The following is a 24001-nucleotide window of genomic DNA, read 5'->3' as shown; positions in this document are numbered from 1 at the left end:
TAAAATCATCTATGGATATGTTTGTATGTTCAATGTTTAAATGGTTTTATTTATTTCCCCAAATTTATTTTTGTTATACGCATTGAAAATATTTGATATTGCGTTTAAATCAAAATCTCAATAAACTTGAAACTTGAAACTTTCCACTATTGCTGGTGTAAAGAATGACATTGGGACGCGTTTACTGCGGTAGACCATGGTCACTGCAGGAATGGAGACATTTGCAACTGGTTTACCGCAGGAATGGGGACAAGACCTTTTACCACCCTGTGGGAGCGGTGAAAAGTCTTGCTCCTGTAGTTAAAAAATTGTGCCTGTGTCAGAATCGGCATCTGCTCCCCAATTCCTCTTGGGCCTATTTTACCTTCAGGAGCCAGCCATGCCACGATGAAGACAGAAGGAACCCAAAACCAAAGCTTGAGACCAATGTGATTTGAATAATAAAATTACCAGACAACAAAAGGTAGAAAAAAATAAATTTATTTTATATTTTGTGATTAGAATATTTCAGATTTGAAATATTCTAGAGTTGGTATTATGCTAGATTTGAAACATGCTAGAGCTGGAAATATGCAGATTTGCTATGCTAGAGCTGCATAAAATATGTAGATTTGAAATATGCTAGAGCTGGTATTAGACATAACAACTGGGAACCGCAGAGCCCAGGCTGTGCTTCTTTGGCTTCCAGCTCGCTTAAGGCTCTTTCTCTCTCTCTCTCTCTCTGACTAGGGGGCAGTTGCTCTAGTTGCTCTCCCCTAACACTATTCCTGCCATGTGTGACTGAAGTATTCTGTTAGCTTGATTTTTCTATGTAGCATTCTGTAGACCCGTATTTTCTCGCATATAACGCGCGCATTATACGTGGTTTTACGTACCGCGCATACCCTCGCACGTTATACGCGTGAGCGCATTGTACAAAATTTTTTTTTACATAGTTCCCCCCCTGACGTCCGATTCACCCCCCGCAGGACCGCTCGCACCGCACCCCGAAGGACCGCTCGCACGCACCCCCACCCGCACCCCCACAGCCTCCCGACCCCCCCCCCCATCATGTAGAAGCTCCTACCGGTGTCCTGCTGCTTCCTCTTGGCGGTCCCGACACCCGACACGATCGGGGCAAGAGGGAGCTCAAGCCCTCTTGCCCCAGCCAACCGTGGCACACCCAACACGATCGGGGCAAGAGGGAGCTCAAGCCCTCTTGCCCCAGCCAACCGCGGCACCCCTGACACGATCGGGGCAAGAGGGAGCTCAAGCCCTCTTGACCCCCCGACTCCCCGACACGATCGGGGCAAAAGGGAGCCCAAGCCCTCTTGCCCCGCCGACTCCCCAACTCACCGACAATATCGGGCCAGGAGGGAGCCCAAGTCCTCCTGGCCCTGGCGAACCTCCCCTAGTTGTTCGGGCCAGGAGGGAACCCAAACCCTCCTGGCCACGGCGACCCCCTACCCCCACACCGCACTACATTACGGGCAGGAGGGATCCCAGGCCCTCATGCCCTCGACGCAAACCCCCCTCCCTCCAACGACCGCCCCCTCAAGAACCTCCGACGGCCCCCCCAGCCGACCCGCGACCCCCCCTGGCCGACCCCCATGACACCCCCACCCCCCTTCCCCGTACCTTTGTATAGTTGGCCGGACAGACGGGAGTCAAACTCGCCTGTCCGGCAGGCAGCCAACGACGGAATGAGGCCGGATTGGCCCATCCGTCCCAAAGCTCCGCCTACTGGTGGGGCCTAAGGCGCCTGGGCCAATCAGAATAGGCCCGGGAGCCTTAGGTCCCACCTGTGGGCAGGGCCTGAGGCACATGGGCCTAACCCGACCATGTGCCCAAGGCCCCGTCCCCAGGAGGGACCTAAGGCTCCCGGGCCTATTCTGATTGGCCCAGGCGCCTTAGGCCCCACCAGTAGGCGGAGCTTTGGGACAGATGGGCCAATCCGACCTCATTCCGTCATTGGCTGCCTGCCGGACAGGCAGGTTTGGCTCCCGTCTGTCCGGCCAACTACACAAAGGTACGGGGAAGGGGGGTGGGGGTGTCGTGGGGATCGGCCAGGGGGGTCGCGGGTCAGCTGGGGGGACGGTCGGAGGTTCTTGGGGGGGCGGTCGTTGGGAAGAGGGTTTGCGTTGAGGGCAGGAGGGCCTGGGATCCCTCCTGCCCGTAATGTAGTGCGGGGTGGGGGTAGGGGGTCGCGTGGCCAGGAGGGTTTGGGCTCCCTCCTGGCCCGAACAACTAGCGGGGGGGGTGGGGTCGCCAGGGCCAGGAGGACTTGGGCTCCCTCCTGGCCCGATATTGTCGGGGAGTTGGGGAGTCGGCGGGGCAAGAGGGCTTGGGCTCCCTTTTGCCCCAATCGTGTCGGGGAGTCGGGGGGGGGGGCAAGAGGGCTTGAGCTCCCTCTTGCCCCGATCGTGTCGGGGGGGTGCCGCGGTTGGCTGGGGCAAGAGGGCTTGAGCTCCCTCTTGCCCCGATCGTGTCGGGTGTGCCGCGGTTGGCTGGGGCAAGAGGGCTTGAGCTCCCTCTTACCCCGATCGTGTCGGGAGTGCCGCGGTTGGCTGGGGCAAGAGGGCTTGAGCTCCCTCTTGCCCCGATCGTGTCAGGGAGTCGGGACCGCCAAGAGGAAGCAGCAGGACACCGGTAGGAGCTTCTACATGATGGGAGGGGGGGTCGGGAGCCTGTGGGGGTGCGAGCGGTCCTTCAGGATGGGGGTGCGGGTGCGGGTGGGAGTGCGTGCGAACGGTCCTTCGCGGTGGAGGTGCGAGCGGTCCTACGGGGGGGGGGTGAATCGGACGTCTGGGGGGCATCAGGCTTTCAGGGTGGGGACAGAACTTCAAGGGGGAGAGGAGAGTCGGGGAGGGCGAAAGGAGAGTCGGGGTGGCCAGAGGAGAGTCGGGGCGGGCGAAAGGAGAGTCGGGCGGCGACGGGAGAGTCGGGCAGCATGCGCGGTATATGGGTGTGCGCGGTATATAAAAATTTCTGTACATAGATTTGTGTTTTTCGCGCGCTATACCCGTGTGCGCGTTTTACACGGGTGCGCGTTATCTACGTGAAAATACAGTAATTTGGTTTGTTCAGTTTTCACAATAGTGGAGGGGATATTTGTGAAAGGAGGGGTTTTGTTGATCCTTGCTCTGTATTATTTGTGTTTATAAAATGACAATTGTACAGAATATTGTCTCTTTTTATACTTTAATAAAATAAGTTCAGTATAAAATCATAACTATTTGAGGCTTGTGCGGATGGGATCTGACAGTTTGCAGGGTGGGGGTGGGGACCGAGCTTGCGGGGCGGGGACTGAGCTCACGGGGACGGGGCGGGAAAGGTGATACATTTTTCCCCGTGTCATTCTCTATGTTGGTGAATAATATTTTGTTGCAATTGACAGCACATCCCTACTTATTTTATGTATCTTTATAAAATCACCTCACAAAACCTGCAATACATATATCAGAGAAAATGTACACCTGCTTGGCAACTAGTGTAAATCTATGTGTATCACATATATGCATACATGTATTTTTATAAAATAGGCACTTATACCTGACTGTGCTCAGGCTGCACTCAAACTCCATCCTAGAACCTTCCTCAGATCTCATACACATAGGCACAATTATTCTACACTCCACCTCTTATCTGTACCCTTCTCCTCCACTGCCAACTCCAGACTCCATCCCTTCTGTCTTGCCACGCCGTATGCCTGGAACAGGCTGCCTGAATCAATATGTCATGCTCCGTCTCTAGCAGTATTCGAATCCAAGCTAAAAGCCCACTTTTTAAAAACTGCTTTGAACTCTTAACTCCCACTCACGGCTGTCAGATACCTATACCCATTGTATCATTTCCTCTACCGAGATCTCCCCAACCTTGACATGTCCTGCCTGTCTGTCCAAATTAGAGTGCCAGCTCCTCTAAGCAGGGACCGTTTATTGTATGTTAAATGTACAGCGCTGCATACGCCTTTCAGCGCTATAGAAATGATAAATAGTAGTAGAAAATGAATGCAAGTTGAGATAATTTTATAAAAGTCCTTTCCTACAGGTAAAGCAGGGTTTATCCACAGTTTATAAAATCATTCCCAATATATAATTTTATCCACAATGAGTGTGGGCAGTATTCAAAGAGATCACCTCTATGGGTAAAACTGTGTTTTTTGCCAGCATAAAGCGACTTCAGATGTTGCGTTCCCTAAGTTAGGTAATCACCAGCTCGGGGGTGTAATTGAGGCCACATTTACAGAGCAGAGCGTGGTGTAGTGGTTAGAGCTACAGCCTCAGCACCCTGAGGTTGTGGGTTCAAGCCCCATGTTGCTTCTTGTGACCCTGGTCAAATCACTTAATCCTCTACTGCTCCTTTTACTAATTTGCGATAGCGGTTTTAGCACGCGCTAAATTGCCCCGCGTGCTGGATACTAATGCCAGCATTGAGCTGGTGTTAGTTCTAGCCGCGTAGCGCGGGTTTAGCACGTGCTATAATTCTACGTGTGCTAAAAACGCTATCGCAGCTTAGTAAAAGGAGCCCGAAAATGTGGTATACAAGCCCCAGTCCTTTAATTTCAGTTATCCCAGCAGTGCAGGATGTTGTAGGAGCCATATCCGGAAATCTGCCCTATGTAAAAAATCAGATTTAAGAATCAACTTGTCTTAAAATGACATTGCTTTGTTTTAAATAGACATATCATTTGTTCTTGTGTTGCAAAAACAAACATTTCTTTGGCAAATATTTTTTTGTGGGGAGGAATACCTTTGATTAATATTTAATTGCTCTGGTCCATTCATGTACAACACATTATAAAAATAATATTGAAACAAGATATTTTATATAAAAGGGAGAAACCAATTTATAGAGAGAGATATAGATATATATTGCCTGTCAGTATTTTACTTCTGAATATTTTTGCTCTTAGTTCATTTGAAACCAAGACCTGCATCTACTGCTGCCAGGCACATCCATCCATAACTACTTAGTGCAGTGTTAGGGTTACCAGACGTCCATTCTATTGAGGACATATCCGGGGGTCCGGACGGCTTTTCAAAACCCGGCACTTTGTCTGGGTTTTGAAAAGCCGCCTCAAATCGCATCGGGCAGGGAGGAAGTCTGCTCATGCGTGGATGCCATGCAATGACATCGCGTGCGCATGACATCATCACGTGGCATCCATGCATGCGCAGACTTCCTCCCTGCCCAACAAGAGTGGGCAGCAGGGGCGGGACTGGGGGGCGGAATTAGGGCATTACAGGGCGGAACTGGGCAGGCCTGGGGGCAGGTCTAGGGGGTCCAGATTTTCCGATTAGAAAATCTGGCAACCCTATGTAGTGTATCGCAAACTGTGTACAGTGGCAGATTCCAGGTGTGCCGCGAGATGCCGGCAAGGAGGAGAGGTGCAGGCGCCGGCTGACTTCTTTCAGGATGTGCCTCTCGTAGCGAGAGTCACGTTCTGAAGGCAGTCAGCTGGCGCAGATGACTCTCCTCCAAGCTGACATCTCTCCTCCTTTCCCCGCCCCTCCCCTCCTCCAGGATCCCCCACTGGCGAAGTGACAGGTTCAAGGTCATGGTCACGGTCGGATGGCCTCCGTGCATGCGTGGACGTTAATGTGATTACATCACGCATGCATGTGATGTCATTGCATAGACGACCGCGCACTTCTGGAAGCCTTCCGGCCACATCACCAGGTTTAGTGTGCAATGGCGCTAAAAGGTTTGCAGAACACTGACTTAGTGAATCCTGGGCAGAAGTCATGAATCAGGCCTTCTTCAAGAGCTCTTCAGTGTCCTGAAGCCATCCACCAGGTGTCACTCTTAAGCAATAAACAGGACTCCCTCACTCTGTGCCCTTCCCCATTTCTTCCTCCAGGGCTATGAGTGCTGCCTTCACAGTATCCCCAGCCCAGACTGACCTATGCAGCAGAAAACCTGACTTAGGGATCAAATTGTGTATCATCCTGATGATGTGGCCCAGTCATACAAGCCAAATTTTCAGAATGGAAATTACCTCTCCCTCGACACTCTCAAATAGTTTACTCAATATTTGTTGGTGCTCAAGCAGCCACAGCTGGCTCCTCTGGCCCCGTTTATGTATGTTTTAAGTTGTAACCCTGGTTCTTGATGCTCATGATAAAAATTCTAAGAAAAAAAAAATAATTTTAATCATAGATCTGCAATCTCTTTAATGACCGCAAGATGGGACTGTTTCTCTTGAAAAGACAAACCCTTGCTTTGAGAATTTCTCTGGTAAAGGATCAGGCATTTTTAATCATTAGTGTGCGCTAAATCTGTTAGCACCCCTTAGTAAAAGGACCCCTTTGTTTAAATGGAAGGGATGCACACAAACACAAAAATTGAATATTTTTGGAGAATTTGACTGTTTCCAGGACTTTTATCATTTTTATCACCCTGTATCCCTTTTTCTAATTCTGCTATATCTTTTTTGAGATACAGTGACCAGAATTGCATATAGTATTCGAGGTGCAACCATATGATAGAGCAATACAAAGATTATAACATTTTAATCTTTGTTTTCCATTCCTTTCCTGATAATTGCTAACATTCTATTTAATTTCTTAGCTGCCACCGCACTCTGAGCTGAGAGTTTCAACGTATCCTCAACAATTATACCGTAGATCCTTTTCCTGGGCAGTGACTCCTAACATGGAACTCTGTGTCATGTAGCTATAGTTCAGGTTCCTCTCTCCCACATGAATCACTTTGCACTTGCTCACTTTAAACATCATTTTCCCAGTCTCACAAGGACCTCCTGCAATTTTTCACAATCCTCTTGTGACTTAATAACTTTGAACAACTTTCTATCATCAACAAATTTGAATATCTCACTAGTTATTTCTATCTCTAGATCATTGATAAATACATTTAAAAAACAGTGGCCCCAGTACAGATCCCTGGGGAACCCCACTATTTACCCTTCTCTCTGTTTTCTGTCTTTTAACCAGTTCTTAATCTGTAATAGAATGATACCTCCTATCCCATGACTTTCTAATTTCCTCAGATGGCTTTCATGAGGTACTTTGTCAAATGCCTTTTGAAAATCCAGATACACAATATTGACTGACTAATCTTTATCCACATGTTTATTAACCCCTTCAAAGAAATGAAGTAGATTGGTGATACAAGTTTCCCTTGACTAAATTCATATTGGTTCTGTCTCATTAATCCATGGAACTAAGGAACGAAATAGCAGAGCCACTTCGCCAAATATGTAACCTATCCTTAAAAACTGGAGAGATCCCGGAGGATTCGAAAATTGCAAATGTCACGCCCATCTTCAAGAAGGGTTCAAGGGGGGACCTGGGAAACTACAGGCTGGTGAGCTTGACCTCGGTCCCGGGAAAGATGATGGAAGCGCTGATTAAGGACAGTATCTGTGAACACATAGAAAACAATGGACAACTAAAGTCGAGCCAGCACGGCTTCTGCAAGGGTAGGTCATGCCTCACAAACTTATTGTACTTCTTTGAGGGGGTAAACAGACAGGTGGATAAAGGGGAATCCATTGACATCATTTACCTTGACTTTCAAAAAGCCTTCGACAAGGTACCACACGAAAGACTGCTTAAAAAGCTGTGGAAACACGGGGTGCAAGGGGAGGTCCACCGATGGATCAAAAACTGGCTGGCAGACAGGAAACAGAGGGTTGGAGTAAAGGGCCATTACTCAGACTGGCATTGGGTCACAAGTGGAGTTCCGCAGGGGTCGGTGCTGGGACCGCTCCTGTTCAATATATTTATTAATGACCTGGAGGCGGGAACAAATTGCGAAGTCATTAAATTTGCGGATGACACCAAACTCTACCGCAGGGTTGAAACCATGGAAAACTGCGAAGATCTCCAAAGGGACCTAACGAAGCTAGAAGAATGGGCCAAAAAATGGCAAATGAACTTTAACGTAGGGAAATGCAAGGTCATGCATGTAAGGAAAAAGAACCCGATGTTCAGCTACAAAATGGGAGGATCACTGCTAGGGGTAAGTAACCTTGAAAGAGACCTGGGAGTGATGGTAGACACAACTTTGAAGGCGTCGGCACAGTGCGCCACAGCCTCAAGAAAAGCAAACAAAATGTTGGGTATCATTAAGAAGGGTATCACGACCAGGACGAAGGAAGTCATCCTGCCACTGTATCGTGCAATGGTGCGCCCGCATCTGGAATACTGTGTCCAGTACTGGTCGCCATACCTCAAGAAGGACATGGCGGTACTTGAGGGAGTCCAGAGAAGAGCAACTAAACTGATAAAGGGTATGGAAAACCTCTCATATACTGACAGACTGAAAAAGCTGGGGCTGTTCTCCCTGGAAAAGCGGAGACTTAGAGGAGACATGATAGAAACCTTCAAGATCCTGAAGGGTATAGAAAAGGTAGACAGGGACAGATTTTTCAGATTATGGGGAACCACAAGTACAAGGGGGCACTCGGAGAAATTAAAAGGGGACAGGTTTAGAACAAATGCCAGAAAGTTCTTTTTCACCCAGAGGGTGGTGGATACATGGAACGCGCTTCCAGAGGCTGTGATAGGCTGGAGCACGTTACAAGGCTTCAAAGAAGGTTTGGATAGGTTCCTAGAGGATAAAGGAATTGAGGGATACAGATAGGAGAAAAGGCAGGTCATAGTGATAGTCTGGGACCACTGCTCAGGCAGTGGGTCTGATGGGCCTCCGCAGGAGCGGACCGCTGAGCGAGATGGACCTCTGGTCTGCCTCAGCGGAGGCAACTTCTTATGTTCTTCTTATGGCATTCTTCCTCCCCTAATTCCACTATCCTGGAATTCTTCGAGACCTGACACTACCAGATCCGCCCACAAACTCAAACTATCTTTCCCCTCGTTAAAAGGAGTCATGTATGTAGGTAAATTAGGGAAATCCCTTTTCTTCAAATTCACTGAGCTTTGGAATAACCTCCCTGCCCCGCTGCGGAACCTAGGCTCGTTCCAATTATTCCGAAGCATCTGAAAACCTGTCTTTTCTCCAAAACGTAAAGCTATCTATTTAAAATGTAAAGCTAGCTATCTTCTTCATAACCTCTAATTTCTTATTATGCCCTTCCCTCATTTATTGAATTACCTATAAACCGTGCTGAGCTCTATCTTTATGGAGATGATGTGGTATACAAACTTAAGGTTTAGTTTAGTTTACTTCATCAGTTAGTGCCGCTGAATACCAACACTAATTGCTAAAGTCATAACCAGCTATTTTGTGGTCAGTCTGAGGGTAGAGTCATCACTTGTGTATTTAAGTGACAATATTCAGAACTTAACTACCTAAGTTAATCAAACAAATTAGAATGCATAAAACTCAGTCCTATCTTTGTCCGGTTTCAGTAGGCAATTAAGTGCTGAATATCACACTTAATTGGAAAAGGGATAGCCGACCGCACAAACCTGGATATTCAATACTGACATATAGCAGGTGGCCAAAATAAGCTGACTGCCACTGGCTGAATACTTACCCTATAAGTGGCCAAAATCACCACTCAGCTATAAGGAGAAGAGTAGCTTAGTTGTAGAGCAACATGTTGCAAACCACAGAAATAAGGATTCAAACCCCCCTGCAGCTCCTTGTAGCCTAATGTTTTTGGTTCATTTTTATTTGTTAACAACACATATGGGATGTTGCTTCCAGTGGCGTAGGAAGGGGGAGGGGCAAGGGGGGGGGTCTGCCCCGGGCCCCCCTCCTCTCTGGCCCACTGTCTCATCCCATTCCTGCATGCCTCCCTTCCCCCATACCTCTAGTTGAAGTTGCTAGCTGCAGTCAACAATGTGCTCTTTGCAACCCTGTTGGTTCTCCCGCCGATGTCACTTCTGGACGCCGCGCAAAAGAAGTGACGTCAGAGGGAGAACTGACGGGGTTGCAAGGAGCACATTGTTGACCGCCACGAGCAACAACTTTAGAGGTACAAGGGAAGGGGGGGCACATGGCAGGCTGGATTGGAGAAGGAGTGGGGGGGGCAGAAACGAGAGCGGGGAGGGGCGCTACTCACCCTCTTTGCTTCAGCAGTATTTGCACTATTAGTACCAGTAAATTTAGGGTTACCATTTTTTTTTTTCTCCCCAAACAGAGGACACGTGGCCCTGCCCCATTCCACCCCTGGCCCCACACAAACCTCGTCTCTTAGGAGATGTGTCTGGAGGGCATCTACGCTTTTGCGGATGCGATGATGTCGCATGCATGTGACATCATAGCGCCAAATCCATGCATGTGAAAATGCCCTCCAGAAGCAGCCCTGAGCTCAGTGGTTTTCAAAACCCAGACTGATGCCTGGACAGTCCTCTAAAAAGAGGACATGTCCGGGTAAAGCTGGACATCTGTTAACCAAGTAAAAGACGTGCAGCCTAGTTAGCTAAAGCAGAAAGGAAAGCGCCACTCTCTTGCTGCCCGTTTTATTCAGAGTACTAGTATTTGGAAGAAATGAGACGGCTGAGGGAAGATATGATTGAAGTCTACAAAATCCTGAGTGCAGCAGAACAGGTACAAGTGGATCAATTTTTCACTCCGTCAAAAATTACAAAGACTAGGGGAACACTTGAAGTTATAGGGAAATACTTTGAAAACCAATTGGAGGAAATTTTTTTTTTCACTCAGAGAATAGTTAAGCTCTGGAACGCCAGAGCGTTGCCAGAGGATGTAAGAGCGGATAGCGTAGCTGGTTTTAAGAAAGGTTTGGACAAGTTCCTGGAGGAAAAGTCCATAGTCTGTTATTGAGAAAGACATGGGGGAAGCCACTGCTTGCCCTGGATCGGTAGCATGGAATATTGCTACATCTTAGGTTTTGGCCAGGTAATAGGGACCTGGATTGACCACCGTGAGAACGGGCTACTGGGCTAGAAGGACCATAGGTCTGACCCAGTAAGGCTATTCTTATGTTCGTATTTTTCAGCTATGCAGAAGGAACATAACAAGTTGGGGTTCTTTTTTGATCCATTCTCTGAAGAGCTTCAAATCTAGGCAACATTAATGTGAGATTAAGACGGAGCTGTGTGAACAACAAAGCTATAGGGATTTTTAAGTCATACAGGCTGTTGGGTGTCCTGAGAGGGGACGTAACTAGGACCACTAGGTTCTAAAAGTCGAGGTGTACTCGGTGCCATAAACATGGGTCTGATAGTGTAAGGTTTGGCCACCAGCATATATCCTCTTGCTTTTCCTTCTCAGGCTTTGACAGATGGCTTGATTGCCGTGGACTTTGTAATGGAATTTGTACTAAATTGTTGTAACAGGAGCTTTTATTAGATCTAAGAGCACAACACCTGCAGCTGGCTTGACTGCTACCACTAACCCCATTAATGTAGACAGGGATTCCAGCAGCACGCTTGCATTGGAGAACCGGAGTTTCTTTAAAAGAACCGAGGTCTCCGTGCACCAAAGGGACTGTTGCAATAAAGAGTGCTGGGCTTTACACAACCGTTAGCTAAGCTTTAGTGCACACGTTTGCAGCGCTGTATTTAAAAACGGGTTCATGGGTGAAGTCACGCATATACACCAGAGTACAACACATTTTTATATCCCATGGTAATGAGGCTATTTAGCTATTCAGTGCAGATGCAGAGAAGTTGCACAGAAGATCAAAAGGGTGAGCACAGCGCAGGGGGCTTTAACCCCAGGGTGCACTGTTCTTTTGCTGTCAACTTTATTTGGCATTTGATGCCCATCTTGTCTCTCTGCTGTGAGCATATAAATATTTTATAATATGAAAAATTAATATGTACTTGGAGGTATAAGGAAATTGCATATTTTGACTGAGCCAATCAGGATACAAAGGGAAGAGCTTAAGGCCCTGATTTGTTTCTGAGTTCCATTTAGAGCAGTGTATCTCAAATTGTGTGCCTCCTGAGATTTCAGGTGTACCGCAGTACACTGGGGAAGAGGAGAGGTACCGGCACCAGCCTCTGTCTACAGGACGTGCCTCTCACGAAGAGAGGCACGTCCTGTAACTAATCTCCCGACGCTGGCACTTCTTCTCTCTGCCGGCCCTGCTCTCCAGCGCAGGTCCTTCTCTCGGCGCAAGGCCCGTTTGAAGGGCCTTTGCGCATGCACTGATGTCGGCGCGCTTACCTCATGCATGTGCATTACATCATCACGCCGACGCACTCCCAGGTGTCTCGAACCGGGGACACTAGGTTTAGGGTGACCCAGCTTGAAAAAGGTTGCGAAACACTGATTTAGAGTATGGTTAAAGAAAAAGACAGAACTGAGGGGGTGGTATGCTGGATCAACAAGCAAAGTTCTGGTTTGTTGAGAGTTGCAAGTGTGCAGAAGTCTGAGCACAAAAGATCCAAAGTTGCATGCACCAAATTCTTGCTTTATGACTGTTACTATGATATGTTTTTCTTTCAAGTATTATATATACAGTACATATATATATATATATATATATATATATATTTATAACAAATGCAAATTAAAATAGAGAGTCATCTGCACCTACATCAGCTCATGTGCTGGAAAGCTATTCTGTGCAAATACATAGTATTGCAAAAATGTTATGCACAGACTTGCATTCCAGTATATACACTTGCATGTGACTCTAGGTGCCAATACATTTTTTCTGTATGCAGACCATTAGAGAGTAGCATAGGGACAGAAATTTCACCCATTCTCAATGAAATCTAACCCATACCCACCATTAATCTTCTCCATCCCCACAGAAGTCAACGCTATTATTTACTCGCTCACAGTCCTCTGTTTCCTCCCAAACCCAACAGGCTCCTGAGGTGTGTTTTTTTTTTTGTTTTTTTTTTTTTTTTAATGATATTTACTATTCAACCAGTGAGTGTTCCAATCCTTAGTCTGGTGTTCCAGCTGCCTCTCCATACGTTCCAAGCCTCATTCTGGTGCTCCAGTTGTCTCTCTCAGTGCATTTCGAGCCCAGGTGCTTGCTACTCTAGCCTCAAAAGACGGGATCCGTTCCCTGAGTGCTAGGAGTTCTTTACACCGAGCACACACATAAGACCTCTCACCAACTGGGAGATAATTAAACATATTATACTAAGGTCCCTTGCTAATTATATGTTAGGCTAAGATAATGTTTAATTTTTATTATTATTTTGTAATGTTGTAATTGGTAGATTATTCTCCAAGGATTTCTTAGATTATTTCTTAAGAGCTAATTACTAGCTAATAGAGATTAGTTAATTACTCTTTTAGCCTTCTATGCAGAAAATACCCATCCATCTAAAGTTTATGTATTATGTCCTAAATATTTTATAATATGAAAAATTAATATGTACTTGGAGGTATAAGGAAATTGCATATTTTGACTGAGCCAATCAGGATACAAAGGGAAGAGCTTAAGGCCCTGATTGGCTCAGACGCCTAAGGCCCCTCCCCATGCATCACATAATGCACCAGGGAGGGAAAGGCCCTCCATTTTGAACTGGTGGGCCTACGAGTGGGACAGACTGAGCTTCCCTCCCACTCCAGCTTCTCTAAAAAGGTACAGGGGGAGGGGGTTCAGAGGAAGGGGGAATTTCAGGGGACCTCTAGTGGCAAGAGGAAGTAGGCATCCCTCCTGCCTTTTTTTTTGGGGGGGGGAAGGTAGAGGATAGAGGATATTTGGGGGGGTTGCCTGGTGCAGGACTGGGCCTTTGGCAGCAGGAGGGAGAAGGCATCCCTCATGCCATTTCACTGCCATGCGGGGGGGGGGGGGTTGGCATGGCAGGAGGGAGTGGGCATCTCTCCTGCCAATTTTCTTTTGCCGGGAGGGGGGTTAAGCATGGTAGGAGGGAGTGGGAATTCCTCCTGCCATTTTTGCTGGCATGGGGGGGGGGGCCTGTTTGTGGTGCTGGTTCATTGGGGAGAGCCATCATCGGTGGGGGAGTGCTTTTTTTCTTTTTTTTTAATGTGACAGATATTGTGTAACATGCACAGCATCTGTGCCCATTCCAAAAAAAAAAAAAAGAAAAGAAAAAAAAGGTTTCCTGCCTGTGCAGTTGAGTGGCAGGAGGCTGCTTTTGGGACTTCCCCTGCCGACTCTGCAAATGTGTGAGAGTCGCTCTCATAGCAATCATTGGATAGCAGAGTCAGGGATTACAACAAACATCCACGTGAATCATTTGCATGCAAAGTTTTTAGTGCATCAATAGCTCTTTCTGAATCAGCCCAAAAATTGGATTGGTGCAGACCCACACGTTCTTACCAATCCTCCTAGTGCATCTAGGCCTCTGTCCATCCCTTCCTGCCTGCCCCCACACCATGCCAAAGGAAGGTGTCGGTTTGTTCTTGTGTTTTGTATTTTTCCAGTATTAATTTAAAGATTCTTATGTAAATGTTTTGGTTCAGAACAAATCCGTTTAGACTGAGTTATTGGTAGTAAAGGATTGAGGTGAGTGGATTATGGTGCCAAAGGCCTATCTATTAAAATGGTTCTGTCCTGGAACCCTAAATTCCCTGAGTTAAACCTGCAATTCAGTGTTTTCTCAGGGAAGTTGTACTCCCAGTTTGCAATACAGCATAAAAACAGCCCTGTAAAGGTATCCACACAGGGTATCCAGACTGACAGGGGTTATAATAGGAAGGCTCCTTAGGCTGTTCTGCCCCTACAAATTAATTATTTTCAACCTCCTCTGAAATAAAGTCAACATTTATGATTTAAAGCAGTCTTAGTGGATTAATTTTGAGCAATGAAACCACAGTAGTCTTCCTCGTCGTCATCATCATCATCTTCATAATAATAGCAATTGTCATAGCATAAACAAATAGCCTGAGATTCCCATTAGAGCTTTAGCGTCTTGATTCAAGTAATTGGAAAAGCCACATAATGATTTAGGAGCATTCATGTAATAAAGTTGCTTTATGGGTCCCTTCATTCTAGTAGCTGTGGAAAACTTCTAGTTGCTATGGCGACTTCATGCAGCTCTTTCCTTTCCAGAACTGTCTGCAGCTTTTCACAATCTTTGTACTGACCAAGGCATTTTTCATTTTTTGGACTAATTGAGAGGAGAATGTTCATTAACTGGGTCGCCCAATCCAGGGCTACCTCACCTTCGCCTCTGGCTCCCTCTGTTGTCATGGGTAGTAAGGATGCCTAGCCCTGGCAGCCAGAAATGTTGCCTGCACACATCTCGCCTATGCTGAAGGAGCAGCTCTTAATTCAGCAAGTGCATTATGGCTCTCTTACGCATACTCAGACTCGAAGTGAGCATACACGGGAGAGCCAGCATTAGCGACTGAAGTACGCCTGCTGAATTGAAAGCTGCTCATTCAGCAAAGGCGGCACTCATGCAAGAGACATATTCGGCGGGTGGAACTTGGCATCCCTGCCAGCAAAGGTAATATTTTATTGCACGGAAGTTGTGGCTGTGGGGGGAGGGAGAGGGGAAAGTATAAGAGAATATAGGGCCCTCTCAGTCCACTTTTGGGAACACCCAGGAGTGGACTTCTGACTACGCTTCTGCTAGGAAACCTTGAGAGCAAACCTCCTTAGACTTTTCAAGTTTATAATAATTCAGAGTCACACAAATAAAATAACATATTACTTCACTAACATTAGTTTCCCCTTCGTTTTAGAACAGCCTAATGTTAAGCATTTGAGCTTAAAGCACCTTCCAAACACTAGGCTGGGAATAATTAAAGAAAATCAAGCTTCCTGGAGTTGGCTTCGATTGGCCTGCCTTGTCTGAAGATTAGAAAGGATTGGGACTCCGTCTTGTTACTTACCATATTTTTCTACTGTTTTTCTTTCCCTTTTTATCTTTGACATTGGATAGATTTTTCCAGGGTACTGTAGAGCAGTGTTCAAACACCGGTCCGTGGACTGGTGTCAGTCCACAGCTGGGCCTGCGGAGATCAGTGCACAAAGCTGTGGGCGACAGCTCCTACACGCGTCCTATGCCTGAACCAGCAGCCTTCTCTCTGACGTCACAACATCAGAGGAAAGGCTTTCGGATGATGCGCGAGGAGCCGCCGCATGTGGCTTTGTGCACTGATCTCCTCAGTCCCGAGGCACGGACCAGCAGTGAGGAAGAGGGAGCCGGCCGCGGGCAGCATAAAGCGGCCAAGTGGGAGCGCTGGTATGTTTCTTGCAGAGGGGGAGGAAGACAAGAGAGACAGCTGGCTTTCTCAAGGCGTTGTTTGTAAACAAGAGTGGGCAGGACACCCAGCCTCACCCAACTGCAGTGATGAAGGGATGGCACATGGAGGGAGGGAGACAACAAAGGTAGGGGGAATGATTTTATTTTCAATTTAGTGACTGAATTGTGTCAATTTTGAGAATTTTCATCTGCTGTCTATGTTTTGCTCTGTTTAGGAAGAAATGTATTTGTTTCTTTTTCTCTGGGGTTGTACTGCATGCAGTCTTGAATCTTAGGGTTTCATTTGAATGTATTAGTACTTTTAGTTTTTGGTCCCGTATTTGCATAGGGGTTATCTGTGCTCTGGTAGGAATGAATGTTGAGAAGCATAGAGTGTGCTTTGTGTAGTTTAATTTTGTGGTTAACCATTATGTGTTGTTAATAAGATTATATTGTGTGTGTATATAAAAAATGAATGGAAAAAATAGTGTTTACAATTAGTATTATTATGGGGGCGGGGTCTGGGGCAAAGATGAGCGTGGTCTGTCCCACGACTTAGCCCAGTGCTCTTCAACCGCCGGTCCGCGAACCGTTGCTGGTCCACAAAATAATTATTTAATTTCCACCGGTCCATAAGTGTAAAAAGGTTGAAGAACACTGCACTGGACATAGATAGTTCATCGTCCTTGGTGGGCTCAAAATCTAATTTTGAAGTAATAGTAACCTGAAGTAATAGGCACCTCTGGATGTTAAGTGCAGTACTCTGACCACTAGGATATCCCTTTAGGTATAATCTTTATTAACGGGAATGGTTAACAAATAATTTTTGTTCTATGTATATCAAGTGAAGGAACAAAGACAAGAAAAAATAGTAAATCTATGGTTTCTGGATGATCCGAAAACAGTTTATTTTTAAAAAAATGTTTGTACGATATATAAAAAAAAAGTGAGCAATATCCTCGCTCAATATTAAAAGAAACTAAAGCATCTTCCTCTCTCTAGGACTACAGGGGGTATGGCCCAAACCTAGGAGAAACTAACAAAGTCCATTGTTGACCAAAGGTCAAATCCAAAGGTGGTAAATGAAGAAATTCAGACAGACTTGGGCCATACCCCCTGTACTCCTAGAGAGAGGAAGATGTTTTAGTTGTTTTAATATTTGAAGGTGTTCCTCACTTTTTTATATATACAGACTTTTTTTTTTAATTGTTTTTAGGACCATCCAGAAACCAGAGTTTCACTCTTTTTGTTTTGATTTTGTTCTTCACTTTTTTGTGTGGAACTTAAGGTTCCTTTTTTGTTTTGTTCCTTTGTATATCAAGTCCCATTCCCTTTCCTTACAATAGGGTTTGTTTGAATTTTGTCCTAACTTATCAGAGATAAATGAATATCACAACAGGGTGGGATCTTATTATCATGGCGTCAATTATTATTACAGCCTTTCTTATAGGATGGAGCATCTCTTATACTGTAAAGTAAGACAACAATACACTAAAGGTAAATTTGGGTTTGAAATTAGTTTCAAGTTTCTTAGGTTTTTATATACCGCCTATCAAGATTATCTAAGCGGTTTTACAATCAGGTACTCAAGCATTTTTCCCTATCTGTCCTGGTGGGCTCACAAACTATCTAACGTACCTGGGACTATGGAGGACATATGAGGAAGAGTTGAGAAGCTGAGCACAGTTCAGCCCCCGCCCCAATTTGCTCCTGCTGAAAGGAATCAGGGGTGGGGGATAAGGGAAAAAGGGAGGTTGGGGTGGAAATTCATGTTAGTCTGAGCTCTTTGTGCACCAGCTACACGTTCAGGCTTTCTTCTGATCACGCATGTTCATAAATTCGCACCAGCTACCAAGCTTACATGGCATTAATCTTAGTTTATTACTTGCTAATTGTGTAATTTGCATTGCTTTAAAGCTTGTCTGCAGAAGTTTAACTTATCCCCTTTCCTTTTTCTTTCTTTTTTCTTTATTATTTATTGCTTAATAGCTCTCCTGTTATCCCAAGGTAAGAGTTTTCTTTCCCTGTGGAATTAATTAGATTATTCGTTTAATTGTATTACTGATGTCTAAATAGTATTATTTGCATTTGACTTATTGATATATTGATATATATTTTTGAAATGTACAATTAGTTTGACTATATTATGCTACATTGTTTTTTTATTAAGCCACTTTGGGGTCTCTTCCTGTAGAGAGTAGAGAAAAGACAGAATAGCATAGAATTGAATGCCACTGTGATCGTGAAATTACAAAGCAGTTGTGAGCCTTCGGCCAATCATACAATTTAGTTGTGCATATCATTACCTTGAATTATAGGCAGTAAGGACCAGATTCTGTAATTGGCACTTATTGCATGTCAATCACACTTAGGCGCCCATTACAGAATCATGCTTAGCGGTGCCTAACTTAAAAGTTAGGCACCTGTAATGTAGGCCAGGGTTTTAAAGGCCTACGTAATAGGCACCTAAGTCCTTTAGAGAATTGTGCCTAGCAGCACCTTTCTTCACCCTTAAACACGCCTACTTTAGTGTTAGGTGCTGCTGCCATGTGATAAGTGTCTATCTTTTGTAGAATCGTGCAGAAGAAGATAGGTGCCTATCTCCCAATTAAATTATATTTTTTTCAATTAAAGCTCATTATTGAAGCCAATTTATTAATTGACATAGGCACTTAATTTTAAGTGCCTATTTGGGCACCTAACTTTAGGCGTCTCATAGAATTTGTCCCTAAAATGTTTGGCTACGCTGAAAGATCAAGCTACATCCCCAAAGGGCCCTTTTACTAAAGCTTAGCACATGCTAACAGACATTAGAATGTGCTCTGTCACATAGCCCATAGGTATAAAATACGACATCCAGCATTTGGCACATTAGCACATTCTAAGGTGATCCAGGGAAGGTACGCGCAATTACATATCTTGCATAGGTTGAAACCGATCCTCTCCCAATTTGATTTTCAATCTGTAGTAGAGGCACTACTAACTCGACTTGATTATTGCAATATGTTGTACCAAGATGAAACGTGGATCTTTGCAGCAGCAGTTAACTCTGCAGCAAGATTAACTGGTACTCCAAGATTCAAACATATCACCCAAGTCCTGAAAAAACTGCAATGGCTTCCAGTCCCACAACGAACATACCACAAAGTGCTTTCATACGTTCACCAGGTGGTTTACGAATCTTTTTTTGTTGTTGTTGTTGTTGTATATGTCTTTATTAGCAATTGCGAATGGAACATACAACCAGTAGTGAAGAAAGCATAAACACAGAACATGGAGGATAACAGTATTGAAGAACAATAACATCAAATGGCTCACTGTAGCAAAACCAAGCGGCTGGATGGCCAACACAATTGACATTTTGTGTTTACCAACCTAATCGTAGGTTATGATCTGAGGGTGGTATGAGGCTCGTGAGTGACAAGGAACTAGATGTCTCTATAAGAAAATGAGGGATACCATGTTCTCATTAGTGGGTGTAAAACTCTGGAATTTGCTCCCTGTGGTTATGAAACTATGTAAAGATCGTATCAATATCAGGAAACAGTTGAAAACCCAACTATTTGTCGATGCCTTTATTTAATGTATAGATGGAACTGCAGTAAGAGGAAGTAAGAACTCCAGCTTTGACAACTATGAAATGTATATGTTAATTTTGTCTCTTTTAATATGTACACCTTGATTCAAGTCTTGAGATTAAGAGTGTCCCAAATGCAACAGTGACTTAGAACAGGTTATGGGAGAGCCTGAAGAACTCCTGTTCATGAGACTGCTTCAGAATCAGAGTTCAAAAAATGCTCACAAATGTTCAATTTATCACTCTCCCACACCACAAACATGTTTTCCATGTTTCACGGAATGCTGACTTTTCAGAAGTTTCCTGTGGGACTGCGGCTTCTCCTGCAAAGACTTTCAGCAAACAATGGAATGATTCAAAGCAGTCTTCCTGAGAGTTCCGCTGGGATCTCTTCAAGGCAGAAAACTTGTCAGTTTTAACTTCACGTGGACTTATTATTTTGTAACGAACCACTCATGTGTGTCCTGTAAGGATACTCAAGGAATGATGCAAAGAAAAAGATGTTGATGGCTTGAGGTGAAATCCGTCAGGGCATCACAATTCTTAGCTCAACTCAGACAAGTAGAATTGATTGCACTCTTTTATACACTTGTATCTCCAGCTCACTGCCACCTGAGCTCATTAATAATTATTATGAGATTTTTGTATTGTTGCAGTGCTTTGATAAATCTTATTATACTTTCATTTGCATAGGGGATGCACTCCCAAAACCAATTGAATTAATCAAAGATGTAAACATTTTGTCCAGTGCAACAGATGCAATGGCTATTTTCTCCAACCTGAGATTAGTAAGTCAAGAACTGTTAGGCCCAAACTTTCAAATGATAAAAGCCCTTTTTAAAACTTGAATATATACTGTACCTGACCCCAGATGCTGACAAAAGCAAAAGAACAAAGTTCATCTTTGCTACCCCATCAGACCTCCACCCTCTGCATTTTCCTCTTCCCCAGACCTCCACTCTTCTTCCCTTCTCTTCCCTTTCTGTATCCTAGACCAGTGGTCCCCAACCCTGTACTGGCTGGTGGTCCTTCACTCCACTCTTTATTCCTTGTCTGTCTATGAGCCTCCCACATCTGCTGCCTCTCCTCTTTCATCTGTAGTGATATGCAGCAGTGACAACAATGGTGGCAACTGTAGTGTCAGACATCACAGGATACATTGGGCACTACAGATTACATATGCTCCCAGGTTACATCCATTTGCCTGAGTTTCCAGTCTAAGAAAGTCTACAGGGGGGGGAGAGGGATTCTTTATGTCATAAATTGATTTTTTGAATATTTATAATTGGGATGGGTGTGAAGATATCATTATTCAGAATAGATAGGATATTTATGATAATATATGTTTGTATTATATGAAATGATAATTGTTTGGGTGGTGGGAGAAGGATGATTATGAACATGAGAAAGATGAATATGCTTTTATTGTATTACTATGAGTTGCATTGGTTGTATTGCACAGTTGTAGTTTTTAAAATTAATAAAGAATTTTTATTTTAAAAAAAGAAAGGCTACACTAGGAATAGATGAACAGCCTAAAGGTTAGTGCAGTGGCCTGAGAATCTGGTGAACTAGGTTTATTTCCCACTGCAGCTCTTTGTGACCTTGGGCAAGTAACGTAATTCTCCATTGTCCCAAGTACAAAAAGATATCCTACATTAGCCACTATGGCCAGATGGAGGTCAGATCAGAATTCTACAAGGAAGGGGGGCAATGGACAAGCAGAGAGGGAGGTTTCTTGCAATTTCATCCAGTGACTTTGTGACTCCAGTTGGGGTTGTGAGCTACATTTTGTGATCCTCTGTGTTAGGGAAGTCAAGGAAAGTTAGGCTGAAAAAGACTAGAGGTTTATCAAGACCATCTGGAGAAACTGAGTGGACACAGCAAAAAACTATTTTTCATACAATGCAGACTTACTTTAAATTGAAAACACATATGCAGATGAAAATCCACCTAAACCTTTGGTCATGTAGATTTAGGTCAGTCTTTTTTGAACATTGTCATTTAAAGTTGGTTTCTGCTGAAATGGCTGTTAGTTGGATAAGTGGTCTCCTTTTCTGCAGATAAACTCGCCTATAAAGCAGGTCTATCTGTGGCCATTAGGCCTTACCAGTCAGCCACTGAATATCAGCTTGGTTAGCTAAGTTTGTGGCGGCAAACCTTATACCAGAAACTCAATGACGGTGTCCTGACCTGTCACTCTTGCTCTGAGGATTGTCAACAGCTTAAACTCAATGAACCTGTAACTTATAATAGATTGGACTCTGCATTCCGTAAGTAAAACTTCTTTAATACAAACTTAATAACAAAGAAGTAAATAAACTAACAGTTCAGTTGCTCTTAAGGATATTTGCCTTCTACTAAGTCCACACTCTACCAGCACATCCCACAGGTAGAAATGGCCGAGAGTGCATCCCACATACTCTGTGGAGGATAATATTGTCCTTCAGAACTTAACCCACTAAGCTGAATTTAGACTAGCAGATTCAAAGGTAAAAGCCAAATAGGGCACAATACTTTCTATGTATCCATGTGCTAACTAACATGTTGTCTGAACAGAACACACAACAAAAGCAGGCAAGAAGGAGGGGGGCATTAGCCCACCAAGCATACAGCAATACACATTGTTTACATATTTCAGTACAAGCAATCTGCTCCCAAGAATGTGGGGTAGAACAACCGGTGTCCGGATATGGCTCTGGCATTGATTTTCTGGATTCTACGCAGCCCACGGGAGGTATACAAAAACTAATACAGTTAAATGTCAAAGAGGTGAGTCTTCAGTTTTTTTCTGAATGTAGTGTAGTTTGTCTTTTTCCGAAGACTAGATATTTGTGGTTCCATTGAGAGAGTGTCGTCTAAGATGCAGCCTAGTATCCTGGTGGATTTTTCCTTTATGAGAGTCATGCCTGATGAAAGAGTGAGATTAGATATGACATTCTGTTGTGCGGTGCGGAAACCAATGACTTTGGTCTTAGTGGTGTTCAGTTTCAGCTTGTTGTTCGTTGCCCAGATTTGAATTTTATCTATATTGTTTGAGATTTTTTTTGCAATATTAGGATGGTTATTGGTTATAGAGAGAAGGAGGAGGATGTCGTCGGCATAAGATAGAACAGTTTCATCTTCCATTTTGATGTATCCCAGCGAGCTCATGAATAAATTGAATAGGATTGGGGAAAGTGGGGAGCCTTGTGGGATGCCACAGAATGCCTTCCAAGGGTTGGAGTATGATCCTTGCCTTTTGACTAAATATTCGTGATTTTATGAGAAGTCGGTGAACCAATTCAGTACAGTCCCTGTTATTCCAATTTCTGAGAGTTTGGTTAGGAGTAATTGGTGATCCACTGAGTCAAATGTTGCGGAGCTTAGCAACTGTTTGATTTTAGTGATTAGAGTGATGATGAGGAGCTCGGTGCTGTGCATTTTTCGGAAGCCGTATTGGGATGTATGAAGGCAAGAGTGTTACTCTATGTATGAGGCTAGCTGTTTGCTGACATGGGACTCAAGGATTTTAGTGAGGATCGGAAAGCCCACAATTGGTCTGTAGTTAGATGCTATGGAGAGGTCTGCTTGGGCTGTTTTCGGTATAGGGGTTAAGGCTATTTTACCCATTTCTTTGGGTAGATGCCCTTGGTTCAGGGAACTATTTAGCAGGTTAATGAGCCAGTTAATGGTATGATGCGGAGCTGCTGAAAGAAGGTATGGAGGACAGTTGTCTAGGGGGCTGCTTCTTAAGGCTAACTTTGATATTAGTTTATTGGTATCGGGGATGGAAAGGTCTGCTTTTATAGGTTCAGTGTATTCCGTATAGTTATGCTGGGAAGTGTTTGTTGTGGCTGTCTTAGCAACTTCCGATTGGACCAACTTGACTTTGTTGAAGAAGAAATCTGCTAGTTCTTGGGCTGAGATTTTATTAGAGAAGGCTGCAGATTCTTGGTTGGGGGGATGTCAGTTTTCGTACTAGGCGAAACAGTTTTTTGTTGTCAGTTGTATTGCCTCTTATTTTACTGGATATATTGCCCTTATATTTATTTATGGCTGCTCTCCATTGTGTTCTGGTGTCTTGTTTTTCCTCCATTTCCTCTCTAGACGTCTGCATAGTTGTTTGTCTAGTCTTAGGGACTCCGTAAACCAGGGCCAAGTTTGGTTTGATTTTATTATGCGTGGGTGGAGGGGGATTTTGGCTATGATTTTGTTCCAGTTGGTTATCATTGAGGAGGTGTTATCCGTGGGGGAAGGGAATGATTTTGACACTATGTTCCAGAAGAAATCCAGTCTTGTTTTCCTGCGGACGTCTTGTGTCTTTGGTAGCTTTGGGATTCAGGTCTATGTCAGTTAGGTTTAGGCAGAATTTTAGGAGAAAGTGATCTGTCCATGGGATAGGGAACCATATGGCCCTAATGACTAGGTTAAGGGGAGAGGA

The 24001-nt window shown here is 44.6% G+C and overlaps 1 protein-coding gene across 14 annotated transcripts in view; it reads left to right on the top strand.

Moving 5' to 3' along the window:
• SLC8A3 (solute carrier family 8 member A3) overlaps positions 1-24001 on the top strand; it is a 502626-nt gene that overhangs the window by 422792 nt on the left and 55833 nt on the right. For 10 of the 14 annotated variants that reach the window (XM_033952915.1, XM_033952912.1, XM_033952924.1 and 7 more), the window contains one exon: positions 17991-18008. The exons of the other annotated variants lie outside the window; for them this stretch is intronic. In XM_033952915.1, coding sequence (XP_033808806.1) covers positions 17991-18008 — 18 coding nt within the window. The remainder of the gene's footprint in view (positions 1-17990; positions 18009-24001) is intronic. 14 annotated transcript variants of the gene reach the window in all.

Source organism: Geotrypetes seraphini, chromosome 7 (assembly GCF_902459505.1).
Source record: "Geotrypetes seraphini chromosome 7, aGeoSer1.1, whole genome shotgun sequence".
Classification (NCBI taxonomy): Eukaryota; Metazoa; Chordata; class Amphibia; order Gymnophiona; family Dermophiidae; genus Geotrypetes; species Geotrypetes seraphini.
Note: the sequence above shows the minus strand (reverse complement) of the source record. Positions and strands in the feature narration are given on the sequence as shown.